Source organism: Aristolochia californica, unplaced genomic scaffold (genome assembly GCF_029961685.1).
Source record: "Aristolochia californica isolate CCGP_79_NKW_82.1479 unplaced genomic scaffold, dmAriCali1.0.hap1 SCAF_7, whole genome shotgun sequence".
Classification (NCBI taxonomy): domain Eukaryota; kingdom Viridiplantae; phylum Streptophyta; class Magnoliopsida; order Piperales; family Aristolochiaceae; genus Aristolochia; species Aristolochia californica.
This window is the reverse complement of record NW_027182268.1, coordinates 40,328,201-40,345,742: the sequence shown is the minus strand read 5'-3', so window position 1 is coordinate 40,345,742 and position 17,542 is coordinate 40,328,201. Positions and strand designations below refer to the sequence as shown.

Here is a 17,542-nt window from a genome sequence, read left to right as displayed (position 1 = left end):
CTGTTAGAGTAAATTCGCACAGAGCGAAGATATGGTAATAATATGAGTAGCAAAACAATTGACAAACATAAACAACTTTTCTGTTCATATGTTATTATTGATATTATTATTTACTACAATTGCGAAGGACGAGTCCTTTAGCTTTCATAGCAAGCTTAGGAAAAATAAAAGAGGATTACAAGGAGAAGGCCAGCATTTTGAGCAGAAAGAAACAAAAGAGAGGACATCTTCGATAATTATTTACTTAAGACCAAACCAACCACCCGAGTTGCTGCTCCTCTTCATGGTGGTGCTGCTCAGCCGCAGCGAACATGTCGGAGAGATAGCTCCTCCGACTGTCTTGGCTCCCATCTTCTTCCTCTGACTGGACCCCATCGATGGCGCCGACGCAGCCGGGATATTCTTCAGGGAAGTACGAGTCACCACTATCGAGGAGTTGCGGACCCTCCTCGTCCAACACGGCGCTGCCGCCGCTCCCGGAGCTCAGACGGTCCTCCGCCTTGACGGTTGCGTCGATGAGAGAGGTCGGCTCCGACTTCGGTACCGGCGGCTGTTCCAGCTTGAACATATCCTTGGCCTGTAGCTTCTCGTTCAGAGAGAGTACCTGCAACTTTAATGAATTTTAAATCACCCAAAGGCTCTAGAAAACTTTCTCATAATATCATCCAAGTAATTAAATTATCTAATTAATTATTAATTATATTTCTTCTTCCTCTCGAAGAGGGTTGGCACGTCCAGATTTACCGAAACGACCCGTGAGTCCTAAATTGACTTTTTTATTATTTTCCTATTTACAAAGTCAAAGAACAGCCACCGTGGCCCAAACGAACAAACTCGCCCTCCGCTTAACGCGATCGGACGGCCGCGATTTTGGCTCTTCCCGCTCTGGAATCTTTATTTTTACTGAGAATATACCCTGTCGCTTTCTCTAATAAGAGTATATTCTCTCTCAAGTTTCGAAGCACCGTTCTCATGTCCCAACAGTTGTTATCTTTTGGGAACAGATGCTTATCTCGAGAGGCCCTACGGCTGCATGGTGATCGCAGCCATTGATTTCTTATCCATCATGTGGGCGTGTAAGAGAAAGGGACGACAACAGTAAAATAATACCTAGTGGACGGGGAACTGGTGGGCCCAAGCCCACTCACATGTTGAACAGTAGCTACAATCTTTTAGATACAGATTCACAAAGTGGGCCAGGCTGGAGTCCTGAGTCCTGAGTTATGAAAGATGGATTGGACGGACAAGATCGTTTGATATAAGAGGAGAGAGATTAGACGTACCTCGGATCTGAGCTTCTCGTTCTCTTTACGAATGGTTTCGAAATCGGAGACGAGGGTGTCGTAAGAGGATTTGAGGAGATCGTAGTCCTTCTCCAGCTGCTTCGTCTTCCACCGGGCACGACGGTTCTGGAACCACACCGCCACCTGCCGGGGCTGAAGACCCAGCTTCTTTGCCAGCTGAGTTTTTCTCTCCGGCTCCAGCTTGTTTTCCGCTTCGAAGCTCCTCTCCAGCAGAAGAACCTGAAGCCAACACTCACGAATTGATATGTCGATAACATGTTCTGGGTATATCTTCGGCTTGTCATTTTTTAGGACGAATTCGTGGACTATCCTGAAATTTCTTTTTTTTTTTTTTTTTTTTTTTTTTTGGTTGGTTTCGTTTTGTATGCTCAACGAAAGCCTGGGAGAAGAGAAATCGAATTCATTTCCGGTTACCTGCTCTGGCGTGAGGCGTCGCTTCTTCTCGGGTAATTGCTCATCGTAATACTCTTCTTCCATGAGCTCTTCGTGTGAGCTGAAAAAGGGTCTCCTTTTCAAGGTTTCTTCCATGTTCAGCACCGACCTGGAGCCTGTACAAAAAACAAAGTCGTCAGTTAAGCTAAAGATCAAAACTAGCAATCTAGCTAGCTGGTGTTGTTTCAGCAATCAGATTAAGAAGACCTTCTAGGGTGAAAACTAACGGACGATGATTAAATAGAAGGACAGGAAGGCAACTGTAAGAAACATCATTCCAGTTATTCAGGTATCAAACCAAAATCAGGAAACGAGAGTTTCTGCAAGAAAAAAAAAACTTTGATCCTTCTAAAGTGCCAATTCAATTCAAAATATCCAGTTATAGAAGGAATATATGTAGGAACCTATTAAGAAGATCAAGTATAGTGCAAATATATCAGGTTTAAATTCACTGAAATAGAAAATAACCTCGGAAGACGTGATCGCTACTCCCCATGAGGAGCATGTTCCCATGGCAGGAAGCATCAAAGATGAGACGGCCGCTATCCATCCACGTGAGTCAGATCGCACAAAATTCTCCGGCAAAGACAAACCCGATCCCCCTAGAACAAACTCACTCTCACTTTTCCCCTTCCAAAACCCGCTCTCTCTCTCTCTCTCTCTCTCTCTCTATTTTGCTTCTTCTCTTCCCCCTCCTTTCAAAAGAACATAGGCTTATGACGGAAAAAGCTGGTACTCCACAGCAAACGCGTCGGGGTCTGCAAAGGAGAGTCGGGAAATCCCATACCGAGCTCCGGCGGATTCCCCCCTCAGGTGAATCAGAAGCTGGGTATCAGAGAGTCGCAGTGGGAGAAGACGGTTCTAAGGGGCCGGAGGACGAAATTAAAACGCAGTCGATAAGAGATAGAAATTTGAATCGAGGACTTAAAAAGGGCAAGGAAGGAGATCGGTCTCTGGCCGAAATCTAGCTCCCCGACGACCGGATGTTTGGTTCCGGTAGCCGCACTACTGTCTTCTCTCTCAACTTCTGGGTGTTACCCCTTTTCAGGTTTTGTGGGACTAAACTTGGAAGAGAGGTGTGGCGTGTATTCTTATAGACGGGACTGGAACTGGAATGACGAAAATATCCCATCGACCCCGTTTCGGTCGAATGACGAAACTACCCCAGCTCTTCAAGAACCGATTTGTATAAAATGACACAACTGCCCTTTCTCCGTCAAACGTTTTCTTTTTTAATCATCTTCCTAACTCCTGAAATCCGTCTCCAAACGTGGACGACGCCGGTCGGGGTGACTGTGATTATTCGTTACGGCGCTCCTCACCTGCTTCAGTTGGGAAACAGGGAACAGCATCCAATTCCAGGAGGCTTTGATCGTCTTTCTAAAATAAACTCTGCCACTTTAAAGCTGATGATTTGGGAGGTTCAGATAAAACCATCAGGAATGGTTTTTCTTACAGCGAACACTGGTTGTTAGCTGCGACAAATTTCGAATCAGCTACCTAAATCTGCTCAAGAAAAGAGAAGACATGACTGGAATGATTCTATTTTCTATTTTTCTACTTTCGAGTATAAGATTTCATTTCCTTGAAGCAACTGAACACGATGATAGGAATGATTTACGGCCGTGTTTACACTGGCTCTCAGTGTATGCACTGCAGTTCACGACAAACTTCAGCGAAATTAGATTACAGTTGGAGGGAGTTATAGCCGGAGAGGTTGCAGGGGAGGGGAGAGAAGCCCATTTCTGGGTTGTAAAAAACCCTTTTTGAAAGCGGAAAATTTTGGGTCGTTTTCGAGTTCTAGTGTCGACCATGGAGGACAGCAACATGGTCCTTAGCCTCGGGGCTTGTCGATATCGAAGAGGAGAGACTCCTTGAATAATCCACTATGAGCTTGATAACGACTGCGAAAATCTGAACTCTTCCGTGAACAAAAACATTGCACAGACCCATTGATCGTTTATTTGATTAATGTACCTACTACTATGCCGAATTGTATTTTTCCAAGCTCTGAAGAAAATAACACCGAGTTGATGGTCATTCGAGCCGTCGACAAATATTTCAATGTGAAACACTTTTTGTTGCAGAGAGTATGGCGGCCCCCTTCAAGAAATGCTCCTCTTGTCGGTCTCCACATGCATGCATTCATTGGCCTTAGGCTCAGTGTTTGTTTGTCCTGTATTAATTTATGATCATCTGTGTAGGAATAGTGGGTTCTTTCTTTTTTCTTGCTACAGAGATTTACTTCTTCTCTTTGATCTTCTTCTGTGCTGTTATAGAGTTAATGGCAGACTTCTGTTTCTTTCTTTTGAACGAGTATCATACTCATCTTCTGTGCTGTTCTAGTTTGACCTTATTTCAAAGTGCTTACAGTTCAAAATGGAAGAAGCTGGTATTTTTCTTTCACCTGGATTAGCATAAAAATGGTTTATCACTCTTTGTCTCTGTTTATTCAAGGGAAAAGAAATTACAGAGCCGGTAGCTAAATCTGGGACTACTCTTGTAGCCGGCTGTCGTAAATCAGTTGCTGTCGAGACAGATGTAGCCCATGCCAGATTGACTGTTGTCGTTCGTTGTAAAGATGTCCTTGGCGGATCCTTTTACCATAAAAAGTCTACTCAGGACATCTGGTGTCACTTCGCGAGTTTGCCATGGCTGCCCCGGGGGGCTTTTATGTCCTTACAGCTGCAGGCCAGGTGTTTGTAAGATGAACCAGCTGAGTTTGGCTTTCCTCACCAGCCTTAGTAAAGAAAGAAATAAGATTTCACTCTTCCCGAACAAAAAGTGACTGTATTATTTTTGGGGAAGGTGAGATTTGAGAAAGCATGTTTTGATCGGCCATGGATTGGAGAGCACCTCCGCACAGGCTTAGAAAAACCAGGCACATGAAGAAGACGACGCGAGAGTGGCGGATTACTGTGGGTGCAGGTGATAAATTAAACTTAATACCCTTCGAAGCGCCATAATCAATTCCCCGCGTCCATCTTCGGGGCCCCCCTTGAGAATCGAAGCTTTCTTTTGTAGTGGGGGAAAAAGAAATCTAAAGTAAAATACAGAAAGAAAGAGAAGAAAAAGAAGGGATCATCTAAAGAACAATTTAAAATGGGTCAACTAAATTACTCTCCGGTTTAAAAACTCGTGTCTTCGTATTGGCATTGGATCAAGAGAAACACTGCTACATCTCCCCATGTGTTGGCCGGTTGTCGACCAATAAGATGGGATAAGACATAAGAGAATATTAATGGCTACCAGTGGAAAAAATGGAGAATTTCCTCATAAAAAGGGAATGGGTCTCCTTTACCCCCAACAAAACATGAGAGAAAGAATCTCTTGTCGATGGGTTTTGGCTTGGAATTTTTGTTTCCGAACCCATTACATGGAATCTAGGAAACAACTCTTCATCAGCTCGTCTGGGCTTCTGAGCATGGTTTGGTGCTCAAATTAAAAACCGAAAACATCTGGCATTGCCCACTGGGGTTTCTGTGTTGATGACCCACAAATTGTAAAACTTCAACAACAGCGGCTATTCGATTCGGTGCAGTTCACTGTTTTTCCCTTTCGTCGTCGTGTTTCTTTTTCAGTTTTTGTCTTTCTCGACTGATGAGTGCAGTACAGATGTTATCATCCTTGGCTGTCTATCATCTTCACCGTGATAAAATCTCCATCACTGTACACAAGTCATTCGTATCTTAGTGGAGGAGAAGAGAATGATTTTACCATCTGTCCATACATTTCAAATATTCAATTCCAGAAATCACAAAGACCCATTCTCGTATCAGAATCCACATTAAAAAAAAAACAGAAAATCCCGAAATCGAACTAATGAATTGAAGCTAACAGTTGGCCCCCTTTTTATACAAAGCTTTTGCAGTATACCTAAAAGCAGACTGCTGATCAAACGGTTTTGAATCATACACATATGGCGTTTCCGCATTGGGCAGTCTAAATTGACAAGCATCTGCTTCAATCAGTTGACAATGATGGTTCACAGATTGATCACTGGCATATTGTTTTCACCCAGAGGCAGAGATGGATTTGCAGAAATCATTCTCTCCACACTAGACTGATTCCTTCATATATTTTTTTTTCTTTTTACGTAAAAAAAAACACCATCTCTGCTTGCTTAAATTCGCTCAAACCTGGAACTCTATTCATATTACACCGTGCCCAGAAAGCAGAAAACTGTTCAGCATCTTCCGTGGAGAGGCATAGTCACCTATCTAAATCAATCACAGCGCGAAGCAAGGACAGGGGACGAGGGTGTAAAGTAATAAAGAAATGGAGGGGAGAGAGGGTGGGGGACAGTTTCCAATTTCTTGAGAAGGAAGGGATTAAGTGGTATCTTTTGATCTCCGGGATGGATTAATTAGCTATTGGAAAGAGGGAGGAGGGTTAACTCGAGGTTGATGGGATGAAGGAAAGCAGGTATTGAGAGGAGAACAATGCTTTTTAGATATATGATGATAAAGTGGAAGCATAAGTTAGTGCTCCTCTCTTTTTCCAAATGGAACGGATACTGTGACTATGTCCAACTGATCACATCCTCCTCCTCCTCCTACTCCTCCGCCGAGGAAAAAAAACTAAAGAAAACCAGAAAAGAAAAGAAGAAATTTTAAAGAGAGCAAAGTCACCATCACCATCACTTTGTCTCCTTTTCTCTTTCCCCTGGTGCATACCAGCCACAGCCACAGCCATTCGATGAAAGGCCTGATAGAACGTCTTCATACAGCCAATTACTTTTCTTGGACTTTTACCTGATAGCCTACTTGTAGGATCATTTCTAAACCTAACACATATCACGCCCCCCCTTTTATGTAAATTTCTCTTTCCCCTCTGATTTGATTAATTCCTACACACAGGCCCACAAGCTTGATCATGGTGGACCCCACCACGAATTTGGGATGTTGACTTTTTGGATAGGTAGTTTAACGTGGCAGATCCCCCTTGGCTATTTGATTATCCCTTCCATATTATCTTATGAGAATTTATTGTATAAATTAAGGAGTTATCCCAAAGTCACATTCCTAAGAGTGACATGTGGCGTGGGGTAGGGCACATACATGAACAAAATATTTGCTAGTATTTTATAAACGCAATGTGTCACCAATGCAGCAGAAAATGTCTCTTTGAAGGCTTATCTGGAGAAGGTCACTTGAGATTCATTTTCTTTTCACAAGGTGGTGGTGGTGGTGGTGGTGGAGGTTCTATTATCTCACCATTTTCTCTTTCTTATATTCTCCCTTTTCTTTCTATCAGTGGTAAGACTCATTTTCTTACCCTGAGAGCATGACATCTCAACCATTTTGGAGCTTGTCCCTGATGTGATACCTCCTTTGGTTGTGTCTTTCCTTTGATTTGGCTTTACTCTTAATTTATACAATTAGCTTTATTATGAATATTAATTAGGTCCTGATCTCAGTAATCAATCTCAATTTTGATCAAAACTCTGATTTTGGTCATTGCCTGGCGATCATGTTCCTTCAATCTTCAAACTTGATCAATGTTGATCGGTCCTAATTTTGATGATTAAATTTTTATATGTAAGATATACTAAAAGTATTTTATAATATAGGCCCAAAAGGTACTGGATGGGCTCGATGTTTGGGGTTCTGTGAGAAGGTGGGCTTCTTTTGATCAGCAGTTCGCGCGCCAAACTGGAAACTTGGCAATCGGAATCTTCTTTTGGGGGTAAAGCAGAAAAGAAAAAAGTTAAAACCTCTCTTTCCTTGGGTGAAGTAGATAACAGCCCCCAAGATCACTTCTTATTTGATTTCTGTGGGAATACGTCTTTCAATCATTTGTACTTTCAAATGGCTTCAGGAATTTTAGCTCGACAGTTTGATTTAAGTCGTTCTGCCCTGAGCTGTTGGAATTTGTTGTCGTTGGTTCTTTGGGGGTAAGTCTTCTTCACACTGAATCTTCCTTATGCTTCATAATAAGATAAATAATTAGTTGCCACTTCAGAGATTATATCGCCAATCGGAGCTTTTTCCTTACGTGCTTCGGTTCTCGCTTTCACAAATTGTCTGCAACTTGTCTTTATTTCGTGGAAATTGTTGATAGCTTTAGAGGTTTTGTTGTTCTTCTGAATCTTGTAATATTGATATATTTGTGCAGTAAGTGGCAGCAATGCTTTTGTTAACAGGTCGAACTGGCCGTAGGATACCGCATTCTGTGTAATAAACTACAATTTAGATTCATCGCTACTTGGTAGAGTCTGCATTTCGGTACATCTAGTCATTAGGATTGCAGGTCTCCACTATACAGAGCTTTCCAACGGGAATCCGGATTCAAGGTTCTTCATGTTTCTAGTGCCTCGAATTTCATTGAAGAAACTTGTCCCTGTTAATGTCAGAGGCTAAGATCCGAGATGGATGATCCATATCGTAAGCATGTTTATCTTTCAAAATTACTGGATAAAAGAATTGAAAACATCCTCACTAGTGCAGTTTCATGTTTCTAGTGCCTCGAATTTCATTGAAGAAACTTGTCCCTGTTAATGTCAGAGGCCAGCAGCATAAGATCCGAGATGGATGATCCATTTCGTAAGCATTTTTATCTTTCAAAATTACTGGATAAAGGAATTGAAAACATCCTCACTAGTTCAGTTCGTGATCCGTGAGAGTTAACAGCTATGAGAACGGGGAGTATCGTTCTTTTAGATATTGGATCACATCCTCTATCGATCAGCCTTACAAATTCATTAGTAGATATCCACATCTGTAAGAGAGGCCTCCATTGTGTCGCATCACTATGGATTAAAGTGCACCTACTGGAGAAGACTTCCATTGTGTCCCTATATTTCTTGAGCAGCATCTTAGCATGAGATAGTCATGGAATCAAGACCCTTCATATGGTCCAGTCCTGATTCAGTCTTGTCCTGGGATTTGGCTTAAGAAACCCAGAGTCATTCAATTAGTTCTAGATTTTCTGCCTCACTTCTATTTGTACATCATGCTGTGCTAATGTTTAATGATAAAAGAATTCAGTCATTAGCGCCTGTTTTTTTTTTCCATAAGAGCGATGTGCATGTATACAGGGGAAGAAGGAAACAATATTCATTATCTAACTCTGCAGGAGATGAGTTGCTTTCACCAGCAGCAAGAAAAGAAAAGAACAGAAGGAAAGGATATTCATAACTAACTCTGCTGGAGATGAGTTGCGTTCACCAGCAGCAAGAAAGGAGAAGAAGGAAACAATATTCATAACTAACTCTGCAGGAGATGAGTTGCTTTCTTCACCAGCAAGAAAGGATATTCATAACTAACAAGACGAGTTGCTTTCGCCAGCAGAAATGGGGTTAGATACACACAATCAATTTATTAGCAAAGCCCTTTAACAGATTCTCCTTCACTCTATTACAAATCTTCTTTTTAAAATTCTGATATGTTTCTTTGGTACAACTCCAATCCGAAAGGAAAAGCTTATTTTATAAATCTTTGTATGCTTCTTCTGTACAGCCCCAATCTGAATTCAACCTCAAACACGAACAAGTCTTATATCTTGGCTGGAACTCGACACCATACTGAAGACGTTCCTCCAACTCAATGACAATAGTAGCCAAACCAACAATGTTTAAGTCTAGAAATATATTCTTCCTCGAAGTCTCCCCTACTGTAGAGCCACCAGAGCAAGTTTGAGAACGAATTCCCATCATCGAACCCCTTTAATTCTTTAATCTTCTCCAACGCCCTATCCTTGTCATATACAGCTTCCAAGGCATAAACAAACCCTTTCCAACCTTCCCCAACACCCTCTCTTCCCAGTGCTGGCAAGGTCCATTTAACTAACTCCTTGACAAAGTCAAGGTCACTAAACAGCACCTCTGTGATTGGCAGCAGTGGCAGCACTTGAATCCCCAATCTACACTCCCTCCATTCTGGAGGAGCAAACCAGAGCCCACTATCTCTTTTGTTAGACCAGAGGACACCAACCATTCTATTGTCTGTGCTGAAGTCTTTGTACATTGTGGAGCCTTCTCTCACATGCCACCACATTTGCGCTGCACAGATCTCAAACCCAGTTATAGTTGATCCAACTGCCACAAGGTGGGTATCACCATAGCTCAAACCCATCAAGGCAGCTGAATAATATGCATTCACTGCTTCACTTGTGCTCTCCTGATTCCTCCCATCTGCAAATTCGGTCAGACCTCCAGCCCAAGAGTGCAACTTCCACAGGTCAAAGCACCTCAGCTTCGGGTAATTTGAATTGTCACGACGACCCAAGCTCATGAAATCTGCCACCATTGTGTATGCTTGGGCACGGTACTTCCTCGCCCATGCCGGATCAAACTTAGCGAGAACTGCAATGGCATATAAAAAGTAACCCAAGTGGTAATGGTGATCGTTGTAGATTCCAAAGCCAAAGTCTGCACCAGAGTCCAGTGATCCTAGACGGGTCACAATTCCTCTCCACTTAGGATCATACAAAAAGGAGTTTCCGTTAAAACTTCCCTCCAGCCATGGTGTGATGGAGTCGGTTAGAAACTTTCTGATGGTAGGTATCACTTCGGGAAAACTTACTTCTTCGGCGATCAGTGCTAGTCTGGCTGCTCGCGCAAGTGCCTTGCCATAAAAATAGGATGAAGCGGTTGTGATGGGGTTCGACTTCAACGCATCCACATCTTTGGCCAATGCCTCGATTATCTCAGAGTAATATTCTTCTTCTACACCTTTAATCGAATGCCAAGTTACAGCAATTGGATCAGTTCTCAACAACCATTTATCTGCAACCACCCCAACGAGATCACCATCTATGCTGTTATACTTGAACTCATCTATGATTGTGACATCTTTATTGTTGCCCGATAAGAGCTGGACATGGAGCGGGTGAGCCAGAAGAAGCAGATCCCCCCATCCTTTCTTCTCCCAGTTGTACTCTATGCTAAAAGGGCCCACAAAATTGGCGGTGCCAGAGATTGGGTAGCAAGAACTGAACCGATCAAGCAATGTTTGGTAAAGCGATTCGGGGCCGGGTAAGACAGCCAGTCGAACGACACCAGAGAATTGGTTTGAAGTAAGGATGGATTGGCTGTTAGACAAGTGGAGAGGGGATGACGAGTAGCAGAGCCAGGTTTGGTTGTTGGAGAGGACAATTGTGTGTTTAGTAAACGATGGGTTGGATGAAACAGAGACAAAGGAATGGATTGTCGTGATAGAAAGCTCCGTCGTGTTATTGGTTGTGAGGGTTAAGAATGGGCTGCCTCTTACCAGGAAGAAGGAGAGATCCGGTGGCAAATGAAGGGTCACACTAAGGTCGTCGTAAGATGTAATGACGTGTTTAGCGCTAATTTGGGTGCCGTTCCGCGAGCTGGAGATTGTAAGATCAGGCGAGAAGATTTGGTAGATGAAACCAGGAGCAGAAAAAAAAGACGGGTAGCAGAGCGACAGCGAGTTGGAGGCGGATTTGATCAGATAGGGATGGATGTACTCGGGCTGGTCGCCATTTTTTAGGACAAAATTCTGGAAGAAAGAATTAGTAGGGAGAGGAGAAGAGAGGAGGTGAGGAGAGAAGAACTGCGACGGGTCAGGGAGAACTGACGATTGGATTTGGGGAAAGAGGAAAGGTGCACGGGGCTTCTGACGGATCGACATGTCCTGCTCCGGTGGTGGGATTTCACTATCCGGCTCCGGAGGCGGGGATTCGAGTTTTGGGGAACTTGGTTTCGGGCGGCGTTTTGAGGGCTTTCTGAAAGGTTTCGTGAGTTCGGATTTGAGTCGTCGCCTGAGTTTCTTCAACATTTTGGGGGGGGGGGTGGGAACGGTTATAATCGGCAATGTTGACTTTTGACTTTATTTATGAAATTTGAACTGGCAGAGGGACAGAAGGCCTTGGGGGTAGATAAATAGAAGTTTGAATGGGAGAGGTGGCACGATGCTTACGTTTCTTAATCGGAGATAAAAAGGATGAAGTAAGGAAGAAGAAATTGGACGACGGGGTTCGGTCTGTGGGCCTTAGAGGAAAACATCCAGAGCCCAAGACATAAAAGGGCAATGAGGAAGAAATCAAGGACGCTGATTAATAAGACAATTAATCGTGCAACTAAAATAATAATTCCATTCGATTAAAAACCTTGTGGGTCATAATCTGTTTCTTCTTCTACTCTCCATTTTTGAAGATCATATCTCTAAGTCGCGTTTGCAAAAGGCAATGGCACAATTGGATTTGACATCACGTACTTTGCTTCGAGGGTTTATGCTTCGTGGGTTTTATGCTGTGGACAGGACACGGGAGGAAGGCAACTGGGCAAGTCATGGAATCTCACAAGCAAATACAGCAATGGAGTCTAACGATGGCATAGAGGACCAAAGGTGAGTTTGCCTCATTCCCTAAGGTAAGTAAAAGAAGAGTGTGCATTCAATTTCCCTCGAAATAACTAAAAATAACATAGATGGGGCAACCTCTACGCCTTCTCCTGCATAACTGTATAACATCTTGTTCTTTGTTTTCTGTGGTTTGAATGGATTCCTGTTTCTGCTAACGTCTGTATTATATTGACAAAAAAATGATTTACGTTTTGGCACGACCCACCCTCAGTTTGATTATCCATTGGTGTACACGAATCCACTGCTCTCAATTCTATGTTCGATACTAAGGTTTTCTCTCCCGGACTGGAGACTAGGGGACCAAGATGGGTTTTTCCATCCTGTGACTTGAGTAGATCCGGCTGAGTTATGAATTATTTAGGTGAGTTCAAAAACCATAATCATTCAGAAAAAAAACTTTAAAATGTCACTTTATAGCGATCGGAAACAAGAAAAGGATTGGAGTATGGGAACATTCAGAAAGCTTTTAATTGATTGATTAATTTATTTTTAACAAGGATGATTTAACATATTCCCCTTATTTAATGAAATGGATTTATTGGACACGCCTCTATAATGTAACACATTATCAAACAAAGTTTTGTGAGATCGGTATCTGTAAATGATAGAGAGGAAGGCAATAGGCAAGCTCTTCTAGTTTAGCCCTTTTTTGCCGCCTACGTCTGATGACAAAGAAGAAGGCAAATAGGTTTGCCATTAAGCCTGAAAATAAGTGCAAATTTTGTCCAGATCCAACTGATTTGTATCCGTTTTTGGTAGACTTGAACATGCTCCACCTTGTGATCCTAATTCAAATGTGAGACCACATATAGGGAGGTTAGACCCAGATCCAACCTGTTTCTACAACCAATTTAGATGTTAGACCATCGTTGGTAGATTAGAATATTAAGATTTCATTACATAAATATTTCATTCTATTGTGTCGTTTTTTAGCATGAGGATTTTTTTCTTACTTTCTTCGGTTATCGACCACTGATATGGAGTAACTTGAGTTTGCCTATAGTCTCTCTAAGGCAAGAAGAATGTAATTCCAGTTATCTAAGAGACTTCTGTTGAAAATGCCCAGTAGTTGTAAAATGGTTTGATCACCAATTCTCTCCTTTTACAACTAAAAATTGTTGAATTCATTTTATTGTTGTTATTTATTTACTAATTGATTTTAGGCTATATGACCTATGGAAGTTGATCCATTGCTTGAAATATTCATATGTGGGTTATAAACTCTTATTGGTCGAACATAAGGATTGTTCAGGCATTCAAGTAATGTAATGAATTTCTATGCAGGAGGGATCATTCAAATAATGATCTTATTAGAACACCCACTTTCTCCAAAACTTTCTGTTAGTGAGTTTAGTCCAAAGTACATGTTTTATTTGCCTATGTTGTTGCCTCTACTCGAACATCATCCTTCTCCAACATCTTTTGTCACTCAATGGTATTCAAATTTTGTCACTATTTGATCATCGGGCATCTCAGTGTGTCATCTTGTTTTCCCCATATCATTTGATTTTGTCTTGTTTGAATCATAGTCTTTGGCAGAACATCTTGTCATTATTTCCATCTCTCTGTGTCCTCTTGTTTTCCCCATATCATTTGCTTGCATTAAAAATTGATCCTTGGACCAATTAAATGTGATCGGTGTCTTTATTCTGGGTGAGCAGATCTGCAAAACATTGAGAAATACGACATGGAGCTTTCTCCACTCGTATATTTTTTTCCCTTTTATCTGGACAAAAGTCTGGAATAAAGAATTGGTGGCAGAGGAGATGAAAGATACAATTAAAACGAGCAAAGAATCCTTTTAAACAAATTTAGGATAAGAAAAGATTACCTTCTGCTTGTTGAGGCAGATTATTACATGTATAAAAGAGAAGAAATAGGGATGACCTCATAAATTCACATGATATCGAGAAGAAACTTGTAAGAATTTCAAATTGCGAAAGGCCTGTATTGGGTTAGTGTCAGCTTCTTTTTTTCTTGAATTAGAGCAGATGATAGAAGCTTCATCTGCATCCGAAAATGAAGCAGCAGCAGAAAAGAAGACGAATAAAGAGGAGGAAGAAGAAGTAATTAATCTGCTCTGTGCTGGTCACGGTCATCAACTGAATTAGAGTTTGAAGTCCACTGCAAACCGTACCTTCTCCTCTCTATAAAACAGGAAAATAGCAAAGAAACCAACAACGATCTACCATTAAAAAAATTTCTCATCAATTCCTCTGCTATGTACCCACCAGAGCAGATTTGACAAGGAGTTCCCGTCGTCAAACTCGTCGAGTTTATTTATCTTCTTCAGTGCCAAGTTCTTATCATACAGGGCTTGCAAAGCGTAAACAAACCCCTTCCATCCTTCCCCAACTCCCTCTCTCTTCAGAGCAGGCAAAGCCCAGTTAACCAACTCCTTGGCATATTCGATATCACTGAACAGCACCTCTGTTATTGGCAATATTGGTAACACCTGGATTCCCAATCTACACTCTTTCCATTCAGGAGGAGCAAACCAGAGCGCTCCGTCTCTTTTGGTTGACCACAAGACACCCATCACTCTGTTGTCCCTACCGAATTCTTTGTACAGAGGGGAGCCCTCCTTGACATGCCACCACTGCTGGGCTGCTCGCATCTCAAATGCGGCTAAAGACGACCCAAGCTCCACAAGTTCATTATCGCCATAGCTCAAACCCATCAAGGCGGCCGAATAATATCCGTTCAGAGCTTCACTTGTGCTCTCCTGATTCCTGCCATCGGTAAATTCTGTCAACCCCGAAGCCCACGAGTGCAACATCCAATTATCAAAACTCCTCAACTTTGTATAACTTGAACTGTATCGACCGCGACCGGAGTTCATGAAATCTTCCATCATTGAGTATGCTTGAGGGTTATACTTCCTTCCCCAAGCAGGATCAATCTTGCCAAGCACTGCAATGGCGTAGAGAAAGTAACCCAGGTGGTAATGGTGATCGTTATAGATGCCAAAGCCAAAATCCCCTTGGGAATCCAATGATCCTTGAAGAGTCACAATTCCTCCCCATTTAGGATCATAAAAAAATCCATTTCCCTTAAAACTTCCATCCAACCATGGCGTGATCGATTTGATTAGAAATTTTCTGATGATTGGGATGACTTTCTGGAAACGAACCTCCTCGGCTATCAGAGCTAGTCTGGCAGCTCGGGCAATCGCCTTGCCATAGAAGTAAGATGCATTAGTTGCTATCGGGTTCGAATTCAACGATTCCACATCTTTGGACAAAGCTTCGATGATTTTGGAGCATGATTTTTTGTCTATACCTCTGAGTGAATGCCAAGTAGCAGAAATCGGATCAGTTTCTAGTGACCATTTTTCAGCTACCACACCCACGAGAGCACCGTCTATGCTGTCAAACTTGAATTCATCTAAGATCTTAACATCATGATCGCTGTCCGACAAGAGCTGGACATGGAGCGGGTGAGCCAGGAGCAGGAGCTCTCCACTCCCTTTCTTCTTCCATTCATACTGCAAGCAAAAGGGTCGCGTCAATTTGGCGGTCCCCGAGATCGGGTAACGAGAGCTGTATCGATCTAACACCGTCTGGTAAACAGGCTCAGGGCTCGGTAAGACAGCCAACCTAATGACCCCAGAATACTGCTTCGAAATCAGGAGAGACTCGCTGCTGGACAATAGATAGAGAGGCGAAGAGGAGTACAAGAGCCACGTCTGGTTGTTGGAGAGAATGATTGTGTGTTTTGTAAACGACGGGTTCGTGGCAACGGAGAGGAAGGAACGGATTGTTGAAATTGAGAGCCTTGTGGGGTTATCGACCGTGACGGTCAAGTACGGACTGCCTCTTACCAGGTAGAAGGTGAGATCCGGTGGCAGACGGAGGGTAACACTCAGGTCATCATAAGACGTAATAACGTGTTTCAGGCTTGTTCCGGAGCTATTTGTAATAGTAGAAACTATAAGATCCGGCGAGAAAGTTTGAGAAATTAAAGAAAGCGTATATAGGAAAAGAGGGAAGCAGACAGACAGCGAACCGTTGGAGGATTTGACGAGATAAGGCTGCACGTACACGGGCTGGTCGCCATTGTTGAGAGCAAAATTTTGAAAGAAAGAATTGGTGGGGAGAGGAGAAGAGAGAAGGTGAGGAGAGAAAAACTGTGCTGGGTCGGGCAAGACTTGTGATTGGATTTCAGGGAAGAGGAAAAGAGAAGGCATGATGGGTTCCGCGAATCGCTTACCCCAAGAGGCTGCTGGCTCAGTTTCTGCTCCTAATTTCTTCAGACAGCTTTTACAGGGCGTTGGACTCTTGATTTTCTGCAACAAACACAACCGACGGAAAGAAGAACAAAACAGAGCCCGGTCTTCCTAACGGTCCCCGGGAAGGCCCAAACAGTACTCGGAGTTTGCGGTCAACGAGGGCTCCTTTATGGTCTGCCAGTAAAACAGAGCATTGTTGTTACAGAGAATGATAATTTGTTTTTCTGTGCGTCATGCTCATTCGTTTATGGTAATGGGTGACATAAACATGTCGTTCTTTATCTCAGTAATCTGTTGATATTTAGATGTGCTTCTGCAATAAAATCACAATTCACTGATTTTACCTTTGATATGGAAATCCAAATATGAATTTCTTTCTGTCTATATTTAAAAGCCATTACAAGGCTGCTCCTTTTACGCTTATAACCAAATAAACCGCAGTAATATTTACAGTATAAATATAAGATTAATTCTAGTTTTGTGTAACATGGAGATGATTTGAATACTTTAAATGCAAGCCCGAGTTCGAGCTCAATCTCCGGCCTAAAATTGGAATCGAGTTTGACCACATAAAATTTAACCAAAGTGTGAAGCTCAAGCTGGAGCAAGGTTAGAGCTCCAAACTATATTTAAAAATAAGAGTAACAATAAGCCAACTAAAGAGGGAATTGACAAGTTAAAGTAAAGGGTATTTTTGTAAAAAAATCTATGTTAACGAGTCAGCTCCCAAACTAACAAGTCAGTTTGGAAATTCTTGAGTTTGGTTTATTATACTTAACGATCCTTATTTCAAATTTGAACTCGAATCGAGCTCAAGTAAAACCTGAATTGATTTGAGCTTTTTTCGAATCAAACTCGAATGGTTTGTGATCTAGTTTGGCTTGGTGCCGCCCCCACTCACACTTAAGATTATGATATGTAACGGAAGTTTTAAGTTGTAAATTTTTTTAGTCAAGCTCCGATTTTAAGGGGTATGTTAGTGTCTTTGGTTGAAAATTTATATCCTCTATCTCTTTGGAGTCCACACTTTACAATGGAGCATACTAATGTATAAACGAAAGAACAAACACCTCTATCAATAGTATTTATCTCATTGGCAAACAACAACATTAGATATGGGAGGGATCCGAAAGGGCTGAACAACCAATCATCTTTGAGGTTTGGAGTAAATAAGAGCAATTAGAGTAAAGGCTATTTTTGTAAAAAAATTTATGTTAATGAGTCGGCTCATGAGCTAATAAGTCGAG

The 17,542-nt window shown here is 42.1% G+C and overlaps 3 protein-coding genes across 4 annotated transcripts; all 3 read right to left on the bottom strand.

Moving 5' to 3' along the window:
- Nucleotides 1-96: 96 nt before the first annotated feature.
- LOC137936716 (homeobox-leucine zipper protein HAT5-like) lies at nt 97-2,784 on the bottom strand. 2 transcript variants are annotated; one of them, XM_068781561.1, is made up of 4 exons: nt 2,205-2,784; nt 1,719-1,852; nt 1,284-1,523; nt 97-610 (listed from the first exon to the last, which is right to left on the bottom strand). In XM_068781561.1, the coding sequence occupies exons 1-4, from the start codon at nt 2,284-2,286 to the stop codon at nt 245-247; spliced, it is 822 nt and encodes a 273-aa protein (XP_068637662.1). In that variant the 5' UTR covers nt 2,287-2,784; the 3' UTR covers nt 97-244. The 2 variants fall into 2 exon arrangements, with proteins under 2 accessions (XP_068637662.1, XP_068637664.1); XM_068781563.1 differs by having other exon boundaries at nt 97-604.
- Nucleotides 2,785-8,945: 6,161 nt separating this feature from the next.
- On the bottom strand, nt 8,946-11,479 carry LOC137936173 (glucan endo-1,3-beta-D-glucosidase-like). Its single transcript, XM_068780736.1, has one exon. The coding sequence runs from the start codon at nt 11,477-11,479 to the stop codon at nt 9,281-9,283; it is 2,199 nt and encodes a 732-aa protein (XP_068636837.1). The 3' UTR covers nt 8,946-9,280.
- A 2,632-nt stretch (nt 11,480-14,111) lies between these two features.
- On the bottom strand, nt 14,112-16,432 carry LOC137937132 (glucan endo-1,3-beta-D-glucosidase-like). Its single transcript, XM_068782199.1, has one exon. It carries the CDS (start codon nt 16,251-16,253, stop codon nt 14,256-14,258), a length of 1,998 nt encoding a protein of 665 aa, XP_068638300.1. The 5' UTR covers nt 16,254-16,432; the 3' UTR covers nt 14,112-14,255.
- Nucleotides 16,433-17,542: the final 1,110 nt, after the last annotated feature.